General features: G+C 34.3%; 2 protein-coding genes across 2 annotated transcripts; one reads left to right on the plus strand and one right to left on the minus strand.

Moving 5' to 3' along the window:
* Nucleotides 1-6,552: 6,552 nt before the first annotated feature.
* Nucleotides 6,553-9,097, plus strand: LOC117913631 (uncharacterized protein At1g65710). Its single transcript, XM_034828654.1, has 2 exons — nucleotides 6,553-7,877; nucleotides 8,004-9,097. The coding sequence occupies exons 1-2, from the start codon at nucleotides 6,684-6,686 to the stop codon at nucleotides 8,940-8,942; spliced, it is 2,133 nt and encodes a 710-aa protein (XP_034684545.1). The 5' UTR covers nucleotides 6,553-6,683; the 3' UTR covers nucleotides 8,943-9,097.
* Nucleotides 9,098-9,786: 689 nt separating this feature from the next.
* LOC117912122 (WAT1-related protein At3g02690, chloroplastic) lies at nucleotides 9,787-15,541 on the minus strand. Its single transcript, XM_034826599.1, has 7 exons — nucleotides 14,938-15,541; nucleotides 14,670-14,717; nucleotides 14,024-14,146; nucleotides 11,340-11,489; nucleotides 10,687-10,858; nucleotides 10,354-10,414; nucleotides 9,787-10,266 (listed from the first exon to the last, which is right to left on the minus strand). Exons 1-7 carry the CDS (start codon nucleotides 15,520-15,522, stop codon nucleotides 10,164-10,166), a joined length of 1,242 nt encoding a protein of 413 aa, XP_034682490.1. The 5' UTR covers nucleotides 15,523-15,541; the 3' UTR covers nucleotides 9,787-10,163.
* Between the last annotated feature and the right edge of the window lie 317 nt (nucleotides 15,542-15,858).

A 15,858-nucleotide genomic window follows, 5' to 3' on the forward strand; every position in this document is an offset into this window, starting at 1 on the left:
AAAAAAAAAATCTTAAATTTTCAAAGATTCAATAATTCCTTTAATAAAATTTGAGGTTTTTCAAATAACTAAATATAAATAAATTGAAAATAATGAAGGTTTTTATTTAAAAGGGCACCATTACTAAAATATAAGTGTCTTGATAGTATGATTTTTGGTGGACATGTAGTTTAATATAATTATATAGTTGAGTTGTAAATTAGTAATTATTTAATTAAATGTAAAACATAAATTAAAAAAAATCAAAATCAAAACTAAATAGTAAGTATGAAATTCCATAAAATTTCAAATATATAAAATTACCAATATTTCAATTTATTAGAAATGCTATGTATGAAAAAATATTAACTAGATATAAAAAGGGGTTATCATTAATATTAGAGAACAAAAAAAAAAAAAAAATATGATCTATATATTAAGATATGAAAAATGTGATCAAAATTCGAAAAATGTTATCAAGTATTAAGATATAAGATAAAATAAGAAAAATTGACTAAGATTTGAATATGTGAATAAAGTACTAAGGTATTAAAAACATAATCTAAGTATAAAAAATATAATTAGAGTACAAAAAATAAGATTAATGTGCAAAAAATGTGACTAATGTATTAAAGTATAAAAAAAACATGACCCAGATATTAAGAAATCAAAGATATAATCACCTCGATTTAAAAAATAGAAACCTTATATGCTTTTTATATACTTAACTTAATTTTTTGTACATTTATATGAAAACTTAACTGATAAATAATACATTATTTTGAGATAATAACAAAAAAAAAAAAATTACATATCTTTCTAAAATAATAAAATAAATAATAAAATTCTTGTAAATATATTTTGAAGGGTGTCTTTTAAATAAGTATTGGTTTTTAAATAATTCTGTAGACCCCCTCAAAGGGTGTTCATTTTTTATTATTATTATCTGATTATCTCTCCTAGCCACCTCAAAGAGGAGCCGTTCTCGGGCAGCTAAATAGGGGATGGGAAGTGAAGGAAAGCGGCTGGTGAGAAGAAGCCGTTTCTCGGGCAGCCAAAGAAGGCTGGCAGCCAAAGAGGATGATGGGTGAGCTGTTCTTGAGCAGCCCAAAGAACTTGAGGTGACGGTCTAAGGGAACAGAGGAGCTAGGGCTGCAGGGGTGACAGAGGAGATTTTTTTTCAGTGGCTTGCTGAGGAAGACAGGAGAGGGAGGAGGTTTAAAAAGCAAAAAGAGAGATTGAAAGAGCGTTCGGAGGGGTTTTTATTTTAAGAGGCTGCTGTGGAGAGGTTCTGGGAGTTAGAGGAAGAAGCTTGGAGTCCGTTTTTGCTGGAGAAAAACTTCCTCAGGTATGGTTACTGCAGACTTATTGATGTTTTTAGCTGTTACCTCTCTTCCATATCTCTTGTTGGTGTTTGGATATCCGTTTGCTTGGGGTGGATAATGAAGGCCACCTGTTGTTTGTTGAAATATGATCCTAAACTCATGTTTGAGGTTGTTAATCTTAATACACCATGCCTCTAGTGTGAAATATTCCACAATCATGCCAATAGTTGTATTTGTTGTGTTTATTCTTACCTGATCGGAGGGCTCAATGGTGGCTCATGAGTGAAGCCTTAGTTGAGGATATCTTCATCTGCTGTTCTGCATGCTCTGTTTCCATTATTGCTTGCTTGTTATGGCTGCCCCAAAGCTCCATCCAAAACTCTTGTTATTATCCCAGATTTATCCACCCATGCGCAGGAGGATCATGCTAACCTAGTTATTCATATGCCCATTTCTCATTTTCCATACATGACACTTTCACCTTTCATGCTCTTACCCCACCATACCCACAGCCGTATTCACCACCATGCCCACATTTCCTTCTTCGAAACCCGCTGTTGGCAACCCAACCTTCCAACCTCGTGCATACGTGCCCATACCCACTACCCGAATACCCCACTTATCCATCTCTTACCCGTTTCTCTCTCTATATTATCACCATACCCACACCATGCTCGTCCTCATTAGCCAAGACCACCTTGCATACCCACAAAGTTCATCACCTATTGCTCTTCATACCAAACATCTTCCGTTTCATCAATCACCGAAAACCCTTTTTCTCACTGTTTTAATGTTCCTTTCTTATCAATCCTCTTGCCATCTCACCCACGTCTACATTACCCATGCACGCATGGCTGCCCAGGTTGCTGTGAGTCTCCTCTAAAGTCCTGAATCTATCTAGCCTTCATAGTGGCAGTAGGAGCATAATAAAAAAAAAAGGGGGAAAGAGGAAATATATTGCATGGCAGGCATGTTTAAAGAAATGGGTGGATAAAAGTCAAAGACATGAATTTGTTATTTTTTTATTCATTAGTGGCATAGGTCTCGTAGGCCTCAAGGGTGTTTATTATTTGTTATTTTCTCTTTTCCCCCAGGTGCCATCTTCTTAATTCCATTTTTTTTTCATGTTAAAATTTTCATTTTTTTGAAAGTTCCGTTATCAAGTAATTCTTTTAAAAATCTCAACGTTCCGAATTCATTCATTTATTTTATTTATTTATTTATTTGTTAATTATTTTATTTAAGAATATATATATATATACGTACCCTTTCCGAAATAATCTCGTAAAATGCGATTTTTAAATTCAGCTTACGAAACTTCAGATCTGAAATTCAATTTTCTAAAATTCCAATATTTTAATTTTAATTCTTCAAAATTTAATTCTCGAAATAGTTTTCTAAAACTCTAACTATAAATTTAGTTTTCCCAAAATTCAATTTTTAAATTCTAATATCCCAAAAGTTCCATAATCCCGAATTTCATCTTTTTTTAAAATATCATCTTCAAATAACCTCAAAACTCCAATTTCCGAAACTTTAATTCTCACACCAATTTATTTAATTATCGTTATTTATTCATTTGTTCATTTTTAAAATTCAATATTAAAATAATCTTTCAAAATTCCGATTTCTAAATTTAAAATTCCAAATTCCGAAATTTTAATTCTCACATCAATTTATTTAATCATCGATACTTATTCATTTGTTCATTTTTAAAATTCAATCTTTAAAATAATCTTTCAAAATTCTAATTTCTAAATTTAAATTCCAACTTCTGAAATTTTAGATCCTCACATCAATTTATTCAAATTATTATTTATTTATTTATTTATTTAAAATTCTATCATCAAGTAATTCTTCAAAATCCCGATTTCTAAATTCGATTTCTAATTTTCGGAATTCCAATTCCCACATTTAATTATTTAATCCTTATTATTTTCATTAGTATTATTATTTTATTTATTTATTCTAAAATTTCATCTAAACAATTCATTAAAATTTCTGACTTTCAAATTTAACTTCTAATTCCAAAAATTCCAATATTCACATTAATTTATTTAATCATTATTATTTTATTTATTTATTCTAAAATTCCATTTTTAAACAATTCGTTAAAGTTTCCACTTCCGCTAATTTCAAAATTTCCAATATTCACATTAATTTATTTAATTATTATTATTTTATTTATTTATTCTAAAATTTCGTTTTTAAACAATTCTTTAAAATTTCCGACTTCCGATTTTAATTTCTAATTTCAAAATTTCCAATATTCACATTAATCTATTTAATTATTATTATTTTGATTATTTATTCTAAAATTCTATTTTAAACAATTCATTAAAATTTCTGATTTCCGAATTAAATTCCTAATCCAAAAAATTCCCATATTCCCATTAATTTATTTAATCATTAGTATTTTATTTATTTATTTCAAAACTCCATTTTAAATCAAATTCTTCAAAACTTCTGATTTCCGAATTAAATTCCTATTCCCGAAAATTCTCATATTCACATTAATTTATTTGATCATTAGTATTTTGTTTATTTATTTCAAAACTCCATTTTAAATCAAATTCTTCAAAACTTCTGATTTTCGAATTAAATTCCTATTCCCGAAAATTCTCATATTCTCATTAATTTATTTAATCATTAGTATTTTATCTCCATTTTAAATCAATTCTTTAAAACTTCAGATTTACAAATTAAATTCTTAATCCTGAAAATTCTCATATTCACATTAATTTAATCACTAATAGTCTGTTTATTTATCTTAAAATTCTATTTTAAACAAATTCTTTAAAATTTCTGACTTCTAAATCTAATTTCCAATTTCAAAAATTCCAGCATTCCCATTCATTTATTTAATCATTATTTTCGTCCTTATTATTATTATCCCACTTATTATATTTCAAAATTCCATTTTTAAACATTTTTTTTGAATTCCAATTTCCGAACTTAATTTCCGATTTCTAAAATTCTAATTCCTTTCAAATTTGACATCCAAAATTCCAATTCTTAAATTTAATTCTCAAGACTCCAATTTTCAAATAGTTTTCGAGACCTCAATTTTCAAATAAATTTCAAAGAAAAAAATACAATCTTCCATCGAATAATCTTAATTCTATTATGGTTTTCAAATAACCTTTTGTTTCTCTTTTCGGCGGAGGCCCGAGATCCGAGTTTTAAAAATGAAATTTGAATGAACTGAAACGTGACGCTTGATGATTTATTATCCAATTTGGTGGCGGGTGTGCTATATTTTATATCTATTCGTTGTGCACTAACCCTATTTCATGATAGCGCATTACGGTCCGTGGTCCAGGTATGCATTTGCTCATTTTGACCTTTTTCTTATACATATTCTGATTCTTATATATGCATGATTGATGTGAGTATTCATTGATTTACTCATCAATTGCCACATTAGCTTCATTTTATCAGTAGAGACCCGACTTTAGGGACTTAGAGGGGTGCTATGGTCTTTCACCGTACCTTCCCGATAAGTAACCTGACCCCCGAACCCGATCCGGTTTTTCGTAGACTAACCTTTTCCAAAACAAGGAGTCACACTTAGGGTTTTTCTTTCTTATTTTGTTTACCCTTTTAAAAATAAAACAAAAATAAGTGGCGACTCCAAGTCATTTTCTTAATCAATAAAAATCAATTTTCAAGTTAAAATCGAGCTCGCCATCGAGTGGGAAACGCATTGAGCACGAAATGCGGGGTCCACAAATTCATAAAATAATGAAATATTTAAATTAAAAAAACAAAGATAATCTCAAATATTAACCAAATGTTGGAACAACAAAATTGTATTTCTCACTTAATTTCAAGATTTATTAAAATATTAAGAACTGTGCTATAACATTTTCAAAAATAATTATAAATAATTTTTGAGAATTATTGTTAATTATTTTTAGAATTAACGTTTTTTATTTGTTTTTTTATTAGTGTGTTATATATTTATGTATAATAGAAAATTTTCAAATTATTCACCATATTTTCAATCATTTTTATAATACTTTAAAAAATAACTAAAAGTACCTCAAATTTATTGAAAAATTAAGGACATATTTGGTAACGGTTTTGAAAAACAATTTTTGAAAATATTTTTTAAAAATTGTTTTATAATGTTTTATAAAACAAAAGCTTTTTTGAAAACCTAAAATTTTTCATATTTTAAAAATAAATTTTAGATATACTGTTTTAGTTTTAATCATTCTATAAGTTTATATAATAATTTTTTAAAACAACCCTAAGAAAACAAGTAAAAAAAAAAAAAAACAACAACAACAACTAAAAAATGTTACTTGAAAACATTACAAAAAAACAAAAAATAATTTTTAATTACCAAACATGTGTTTTTGGGTTTTTGTTTTAAAAACAGTTACCAAACAAATCATTTTCAAAATAAATTCTCTATGAAGTGTTTTCTAATTTCTATTTTAAATAAGGTAAAATTACTTTCAAACAATAATTCCCTTTTTGAAATTCTGTAAAAAAATAATTGGTCATACCCACTACCTCGCCACCTGCCTCACAGTTTGGTTTAAGAGAGTCACATGCCTTTCTGTGCAGAAGAATAAGTACCTACCATGTGGTGTATTCTAGTTATTGATGAAACATTAGAATATTGTGAAACAAAATAAAATTAATCCTTTTTCTATTTCACAATTTATAGAAAAAGAAAAAAATTTTATGGACAAGTTGATAAATAAGCTTTAATGTCACATATTTATAGAAAAAAATATTCTAATAGATGTAACATTATTATTATTATTATTATTATTATTATATAGAATAAAAATCTTATAATGTATATAAAAATATTTTACAATTTATATTTTTTATTTTTTAAATGTGAACCCACATTCCATCTGAAAACTGATAGACCAAATCCAAAAACGAATTTTGAGATCTTTTCCCAAAAACATCGGACAAAGGTTTTAAAACCATGAAAATTAGCCGTTTAATGAATTCAAAATGGGAAAAGGGCCGCAAGATTCGAGCAAAATGATTATTATATTAGAAACGTAACCAGAAGAAAAAGAAAAATTGGGACTCTGAGGGGGGTCCAGTGTCTCTGACACCAATGCAACGGTCCCCTAACGGCTATATTTTCATATCTCTCCTTGCTTGCTTGCCCGCCCCTTGCTGAAAATTTGAATTTCTCTCTCCTTCTCTCTCTTGACTCTAAAAAGTTGAAAGCATTTAAACCAATATCACTGCCACCAAACCCTTATCTCTATTCCCTTCCTCTCTCTCTCTCTCTCTCTCTCTCTCTGTGGACCTCTCTTTCTTTTAACCCCTTTCTCTATTATGCATTCAATCATCATTGTTTCTGCTTTCTGATTTGATAATTTCTCAGATCTGGTTAACATGGGTAGTTGTTTGAGCAAGAAGAAAGGTTCTGATTCATCTCCTTCTGGTGCTGCTGCTTCTGCGTTAGTGGCACCACAAGATGGTAAAGGCTCCGTTAGTGAGACCTTGGAGAAGGAGAAGGTGGTGGTGGTGGAGACAGAAACAGTGGCGGTTGAGGAGAGTGTGAAGAAGGAGATATTTGTGATAAAGCATAGGAAGAGCCATGATGTTGATAAGAGGGTTGAGCAGAAAGGAGGAGATGGGGTTGGTTGTGTGAGTGCGACCAGTTCTGGATCTGAAGCCGCGGAAATGGAGAACAACAATGGCGGCCACAATGGTGTGGTGATGAGTGCGGCGCCTCTGAGGACTTCAAGTTGCACTAAAGAGGAGGTTGATGCGATTCTCATTCAGTGTGGGAGGCTCAGCCGGAGCTCTTCCGGGAAGGCGGGGCCAGGTGTCAGTACTCCAAGCAAAAAGTACTCTGGTTCGAAGCGGAGTTACGATTTCGATCAAAATGACTGTGATTTTGCGGTTGATGGTGATAGGAAGAAAGGGAGTGGCATTGGGGATAATATCGATTGTTGTGATGATGATGAGACATCGGAGAAGCGCCACCACCGCCAGCGCCACCGCCAGTCGAGGGCTTCTCCCCAGGGAAGGAGGAGAACACCGAGCAGGGAAAGAGATCCGAATAGGCAACATCAGCAGCAGCGGTCAGGGAGCAGAGACAGAGGCAGCAGCAGTGGCGGTGGTAGTGGGAGGAGGGTGAGTAGATCGCCTGGGAGGAGATCAGACAACCCTCCAACTACCAGTGCTGAGGCTGCAGAAAAGGCCTCATCTCATGCTAATGCCGGGTGTAGCAATGCTACTAGGCCTGGGAAGATGGTATCAGTCCCTGCCACAGTCATAGACAAGGGCAACAATGGCAGTAGTGGGGTTGAATCGGGTAACAATGGTGCTGTCAGAAGGGTTTTGGTCAAGAGAAATAGCGGCGAGGTCGCCGCATCTGGTTCCAAAACTCCTCGCTCTCGGTCCCCTGCAAATGCTAGGGTGGTTTCTAACGATAATCAGAACCAACACCCATCTCTTAGCCGCAACTCTTCAAGGAAAGCAGAGCAATCCCCTTACAGAAGAAACCCCTTGAGTGAGATTGATCCAAACATCAACAACAGAGGGTTGAAAGCTAGAGAAATTGAGCCAGATTGCCAACAGGTATAATTTCCAACCACGCCTTACTCTTTCATCCCATTTCTGATATGGGTATGCATTTCAAGATTTACCCCTCTTCTTTCTATAAACAATTTTCTGATCCTATTTTCATTGAATCATCATCCGCAGAAGCCCAATATGAAGGATATGAACAATGGGAAAGTTGTTGTTCATGGGACTAACAACAGGAGCAGCAGCAGAGGTAAAGTTTTTCAGGTTGTTGAAGAGGCCGGTGAGCCAAAGGGGCTCCAACCAAGGACCAACAGTATTGAAACAACAATTGTAGTAGCCTCTGGAGCCGAGAGCCTGAAACCCCAGGCACTGACAAGAACCAGGTCCTCTCGGCGGTCCCGGGATCTAGACCTCAATCCTGAAACCCTTTTGAACCCTACCCCATCATATACTACGTTATTGCTTGAAGACATCCAAAACTTCCACCAGAAGAACACCACCACCCCTTCCATTTCTCTCCCAGCTTGTGTCTCCAAAGCCCATTCCATCCTTGAGGCAGTAGCTGACCTCAACTCATGCACCAGCTCCAACCCATCTTATGCTTTCTCTGATGACAGAAGGAACTTCACTGAAACCCATCAGAACAGCATGGACGACAAGAACACTGCAGGGAAGAAGAGATTGGAGGCCAAAGACCCTTTTGTCGTCGAATCTGAGATAGTAGTGTGCAATGATCTAATGGAGCCAAGCCTCCACAAGTATGTAACAGTGAAGAGGGGAACCATAGGTGGTGGAGGAGAAATGGAGGAGCAGGAGTCCTCAGGCAGCAACAGCTTTGTGGGGGTGTCTCAGCTACACTCATGGGAGCCCAATTCAGCAGATTCAACAGATTGCTGGACTTCAAGGTCCAACACAAGGGAGGAGTATCCAAGTCCAGTGTGCTTTCAGAGGCATGCCTTGTCTGAACCAGGCCGAGAATCAGAGGAGACGCAGAAGAGAATGGGCAGGAGAAAGAGAGAAATTGATCACCAGCAGAATGGAATTGGGCGTGGAAGGCTCGGTACTAGCAGCAGAGGAGGCGGCCTTCACACAGTTCCTAGTATTGCTTCAACATGATTATTGTTTACTCATTTCAGCAGGCTTGAATTGAAAACAGAATGATGTGTGTGTGATGTTGCATACTTGCAACCTTTTCTCTAGTTTTATTTGGAGATTTTCATTCAATCAATGATTATCATTATCATCATCTTCTCAGAGAAGATTTTAGCCTACATTGCTTTGTTCATTTCCTTGTTCCTTTTACCAACTTGCACTAGTGTCTTTCAAAAGTCTTGGGCCGATGCTTTACTACAAATAATTTGAAACTTTGACCAGAAATATTCCTCTCTGAAATAATTTGATTTTGATAAAGAGATCAAATTTCTCTGCTCATAAGTTTGATAAAGAGATCAAATGTAGCCTTCTCATACTTTTGGTCTCCCAATTTTTGCTTTTCTTTGTAAAAACTATAAAATCTATAAAATCATTTGAGCTCTTTTGTCAAGATGAAATTCCAAAAGTAAAGAGGCTTATCATGGTTTGAATTTTACTTATAGCAATGCATTTTCAGAATTTTCCTTTTTAATATTACTTTTGCAACCACATTTTATGACTTTTTATTTGCCTTTCCCCAATTCCTCCACTACCAATAACTTTTTCCAGGTGCATTTTAAAAGTGACATTTTTTTGGAAAGTGGATCTATATGATACCCTGCATCCAAAAGGAATGGCATTTTGTCTGAGAATGGTTTCTTTTTTTACAGCTTTTTCACTAAAATAAAAAAGCACATACATATATATCTTTTTTTTTTTTTTTTTTTTTTAAGTAATATAACATAAATCTCAAATGGAAAAGATATCCCTGGGTTCATTATAGTTCTACTCAGTTGCTGATGTAATATTTTTATATTAATTAGTTGAATGTGGGCAAAAACATGAATATATTTGCTTGATTGCTTCTCAAAAACATGGATACAATTAGCCTATCAACTCTCACTGATACAATCCATATTCCTCATCCATAGTTGAAGGCTTTAGGGTTCAGCAAGAGCTGAGACAATGACTAGTAATCAATATTTACAGTAACAGTTTCTTACAGCGTAGTGAGCATCCTTGAGAGCCCCATGTTTCAATCTTCTTTCAAGGTGTATCTTTCTTCTTCAATGTATATGCATATATATGGTAGGGCTTAGACTTGACCTGTCTAGCTTAGAGGGTCAAGAGTTGGCCCTGCCTGCCAGCTTTTGCATTCTTCTCGATCACTGGACTTTTTTTATGCATCCATCTTGACTGTTAGTTTCATTCCATGCTATCTCGATAGTTGACCATGTATATTCCAAGGATGGTCACAAGGGCTCCAACCAGTTGCAGGGGTGAGAGGGTCTCACCAAGATATAAGAATCTGTGGTTAAAATACACTATATTTAATATTGAATCACAGAAAATAGGAAAGGAAAATTAAAATCTTGTTCTGGTGGGAAAATCTTACCCAAAAATTGAAGCGAACATTGGGGTTAGGAAGGTCAGAGAACTGAGCTTAGTTAGGCTACCTGAAAAGCATTAGTAATGCTAAATCAATCATTATATGGGAGTTTAAAATTGAACTTAGACAGGTTTCTGTAAATTTGTGAATAATTCAGAGATAAATAGTTTATAACACTGCAGGCAAAGAAAAGGGAAAAGATTGTTCTGACCCTGCACTTCTGATAGCCAGCTTAATTGATGGAATGAAACCAAGAAAATAGACCACCCAGTAAAGAAAAACCCCCGAAGGCCAGAACAGAGATATAAGATAGCTACAAATTATAACTTAAAGATTTACCTCTTGTTGCGTAGTAAAAGAATACACTGTAGCTGATAGCGCTTCCAAAAATAGAGGTATAAAGAAGAGCCAAAAGATCACTTGATGTAAGCTCATTAAAACTTCCACTGAGAGCAGGGTCGTGATTAAGAATGGAGATCAGCACAAGAGGAAGCCCGCCGATTACCATGTGCTGCAATAGAAATTGTACAAGCATTAGTTATCCCTTTCTATATTTTTTATTTTAGCTCTTACGGTCACAATGTAGGAAAGAGTATATGATTTCAGAATGTTGAATGCTAACAAGGTTTACTGGTGTTTGCAACAGGCATCTTATATGATGATTAGTATCATCAAGCCACGTACTATTTCAAAATTAGACTACAAGAAGGGCTCAAAATAGTGAAAATTTAGAAATAATATCAAGGCATCTACTTATTAAAAAAAATTAATAGACAAAAAGAAAAGGCTAAAACATTTTCCCAAAACATCCATGAGGATTTAGAGATGTAAAACATTTGAATTAAATTTTATTTTTGTCCCATTACAAGGTGAGGACACTAAACATGGAGCCTATCAAACTTTTCAAGGGTATAACCACTAAATCGAGGAAGAATGACTAGACCATGAGATTTAATAATAATTTCACAACTGTACAAGTTGGTGTAGCCTACCCATCCAGTTGCCATTACAGGATCCGAGTATTTGGTAACCCAGCGGATCATAACTGTGCCCACTGCCATGCTCTGAGCTGCAAGAAGCATCCACCATTCCCCACTTCCCCATAATGAAAAATTACTCCCATCAACAGAAAGTGCAGGTACCTGCAGAATACACTCCATCATCATACAAGAGGAATAAAGGGGATAAAGATAGATTTCAAAGAAACTATAGTTGCCTCCTGATGGCAGCCATGAATTAATAAAGATTTCATAATAAGTTGCACGCATAACCACAAGACTGAACTGTACAAATCTCCTGTAAAGAGAAGTGATGAATGCTTGATAAAACACATGTTAGCAAGAAAGGAACAACTTGAGTTTAGTTGGGATAATTTTTTGGTATTGGGTAAGTTTATTCATTTCAGTATAATGGACCTTTTCCTATAGACTCCAGAACTTCTTAGGCAAGTAAAACTAACCAAATGATAGACCAAATATGACTCAAACTTCTTAAAGTTAGGAAGTTTCTAAGACAATGAAGGCCTAGTTTACAACTCAAGAGAAGACCCTTAAGCAAACTCCAAATAGAAACTAAAGAAATTGTAAATAAAAATAAAACCCTAATAATTTACTGTTATAATTGCATGATCAGTATGCTACAGTCACTTAAACAATAACTTACACAAGCCTATGGCAGCATGAAAATAATGGCACAGTACATCTATGGTAACTACTTCACCTGACTCGATGAAAACTCCTAACATTTACTTCTAAACAGTTATTACTGAAACTAAGTTTTGAAGTGCTCAAGTCTAATATTCTCCAAGCTTTGAAGTAACCCTAAGACTAGCGGAGTCTTGGAATTAATTAGAATTTATACTCCTTTCAAATCAGTACTCCATCCTTTTATTTTTTCACATTTATAATTTATTGGCAATGATGAAATGAATTGTTGAAGTGCTTTCCAAAATAATAACTCCTTCAATTAGCCAGAAATGTTAAAAATTTGTGGTATTCTTATTTAGTAGTTTTTCTTCCTCAGCTTACAACCATGTGCAGCTGGCCTTTTTAAGTTCTCTTTGCAAAATCCCTACCTTTCTCTAGCTCCCGTAATGACATCAACCAATTTATGATCTTTTCGCAATCCAACATCTGCTTGTGATAGAGGAATTTAACAAGGACAATGAAGTTAATATTGTCTTGGACTTCCAAAGCTCACATATTATCTCAGTTGGGAGAATATGGGGTGGTGTAAACACCAAGGGTCGACTAACAACAATTGGATTTTAGTAGCTAGAAGTGTGCCAACTTAGCTATTAAAGCAATAAAAACTAATTTTCTACTCCATCATAGGACATGACTAGTGAAGGTACTTTGAAACTGTGGAGTTTGTTTAAAGTCTATTAACAGTCAATCAATTCCTTTTTCTTTGCAAAATTATAGTACTTACAAATTCATCAAGAGGTTCCTGTAAAGAGTATTTGTGCGCATCCATCAAGCTATATAGAGCATTCATCTCGGGATCTTTGCTCTACTACCAAAAATATTGAAGCCTATAGGCTAAGGGTTGTTTCCAAATAGAAGCTGGTGGGATCTTTGCAAAAGTGCAAGGTAAATGTAGAAAAAGCAACTAGAAAGAAAAAGTTCCTAAAGAACATGTGGGCAACCCTATGATTTCCAAAACAAAAAACTCAAAAAACAAACCACTTTTACTTATTCCAAATTTTTTTATTTATTTTGGTAGAATTGATTTTATTTGTACGCTTTAGCCAACTGAGCTAGCAAGTACAAGAACTTCTAAAATAAAAAAATATAAAAAAAAAGTAACCAAAATGAGATTTAAGTGATGTTTGGTAAAATTGAAAACTTAATACTTAATAATTAATAATTTCAGATGACTTTAATATGAATTTTGATAAAATTGTTGACTTAAAATTTATTATTTGATTCTTACTTCTAAGTATTAGGGCAATTTTTTAAAATGAAGTTCCTTTTTTCGCCTTTTGAAACTATTACATTTGGAAGAGCTGCTGGTTGTGAGAGAATATGGTTGTGGTGAAGAGATGGTGAGAAGTCAAGAATGTAGGGAATGGGAATATAAAATTATTTTGGATCTTAAAAAGGTAAATTATTTTAACTTATTACTTTAAGTAGATTTTGACTTTAAGTAGCATTACTAAGTTATTTTACCAAACATTTTTCACATGCTTAATGACTTAAATTAAGTAATTAATCAATCAAATCAATTTACCAAACACCCCCTCAATTTCTTTTTAAGTTCCCAAAGTTTAAGACTGGCTTCAAGGCATAGAAGGATTGAGGAATATGCTCCATCACAATTCCTTATCCAGATGTAACTAGGGGGTTCAATTCGGGCTTAGCTAATGAAGTGTAACTTGTCTATTCAAAAACCATCTAGACAGGTAGAAGATGTATTGAACTAAAAAATAAATGGAAACCATAGGGTTCCAATAAATTAATAACAAGCAAATGTACCATAAGTTATCCACAAGGATTTACATTGACCAGTACCAAAAATGCCAACTAATATTTCAAAGACTCAAGAATCAAACCTAAACAGCATTCACAGCGTGTAGAATGGATCAAATCAGTTTTATTTAAGCAGGGTACAGGAAATCCAGCACCAATGTTAAAATATAGAAGGGGAAAAATCTAGTCCTTTGTATCAAAATTACCTCAAGAAGTAAAAGTCCTATGACTCCAAGCACAAGCCCAGCAGCTCCAATAAATCCAATAGATTCGCCAAATAACAAGGCTGCAAGTACAGCCACGGTTAGAGGTTGTGAATCAATTATCACCTGCAATAATTTGTTTAAACGTTAGTAAGACAGACATCGTTGTTTCATCACATGCCAATCAAAATTGAGAAATACAACTAGGGACCAACCAGAGAGAAACAAAAGCTACTACTTTATGTAACCCTGCTAGATTACCATCAAGTAATCTTTTGAACCAGGCCATTAGTGGCTGCCAAACAGTCTAAGAAACTCTACTTGCCACATAACATGCAGACAGATCTAAATCCCTTTCCTCTTTGAATTTCAAAAATCAGGGTTGCCCCAAACCTCTGATTCAGAGGGCAGTGAAATAAATCAGTGAATCAGAAACTACAAAGATAGATTTTCAACAATTCTCGAAAACCCAGCATTTAGCTAAGGGGAAAATGTAAAAATCTAACTTGGATGTCAACACAAGTTCATTAATATTACACCAAAAGTAAGAAATTTCTTAAAAGTAGCCATACCATTGGTTTAAAAACCTAAGGAAGATTGCAATTAAGAAGGCATTTTCAGTAATTTCACAAAGGAATGGAAACCTTACGCTGCCCAAACCTGCTGATGTCCTCTGTAAACCTTCAGCTAGAAAACCCTGCCAAACAATTTGATGCAGAAGAAATCAGAGATTAGCAATTAAAACTGGAGATACTAGTAAACTCTTACTTGCATTTCAATCTATTCAAATATCCAATTGCTTTCCCTGTTGGTTGCAAACAGTCTGATTCGTTCTTCTTAAAGGAAATTCATACTATACCCACAAAATTCTCCATTCCAAACACGACGCAAACGAGAAAAAGGAGACTAAAGCGGACCTGAAAACAAGCAGCATCAACGAGTGCGAACAGAAAAATGGAAAGCCAAGCGGAGAATCCAGAGGGCTGCTTTCTACCTCGGGAAGCTGCATATGCAATTATGAGCAGCCCAGCAGGTATGAGACGAAATGACGAAACGAAGAAAGGACCCGCCTTTGGCAGTACTTGCTTCATTGCCACCATAGCCGTACCCCAGAAGAAAAACGGCGACACCAGCACACCCCACTCCCATGGCACCAATTTTTCAGCCGAAACATCAGAGGACGATGAGGATGAAGTCGATTCCACCTCAATTTCAGACTCGGTGACCCTTCTTCTCCAGCAACTGTGAGTCGCAGTTTTGAGCCTCAGCTTCAGGGTTTGGTTTGGGGAGGCATCTCGATCACCGATACGCAAACAGTAACGCTCCGGCGGAGGGAGTGGGCGAGGCCGTGGGTGGAAGTGGCGAGTGGTAGTGGCGAGGACACGACAGCAAGAGGAGGAGGAAGCCATTTTTACAGGGCCTCTAGTTTTGGTGCTGCTTGTTACTCCTTGTGGGCTGTCTGATTGATTGCAAGATCTCAGGAATGAGTGGCGGCCACTCATTCGCCTCCATAGTCTTCCTCGTACTGCACACTTGGATGAGTTCCGTTTTACAAAAGAAAAATAATAATAATCTTATCTGTACCAATGAAATACATATGGAAAAAGGTGCTCATATGCTCTTCATTCGCCAAAGCTTCAAATAGTTCTTAAAAATGAATTTTATTGTTATTAATAACAAAATTTTATTTGAAAATTCAATTTTAAAAACAATTTTATTTTTTCTCATTTCACGGCAAGGCAAGATGAATAATAAGTGAAATATGTTCTTAAAGCAATTTTATTATATATATATATATATATATATATATATATTTGTTTTAAAAAATAATTCCATTT

Source organism: Vitis riparia, chromosome 4 (assembly GCF_004353265.1).
Source record: "Vitis riparia cultivar Riparia Gloire de Montpellier isolate 1030 chromosome 4, EGFV_Vit.rip_1.0, whole genome shotgun sequence".
In the NCBI taxonomy this organism is placed as follows: domain Eukaryota; kingdom Viridiplantae; phylum Streptophyta; class Magnoliopsida; order Vitales; family Vitaceae; genus Vitis; species Vitis riparia.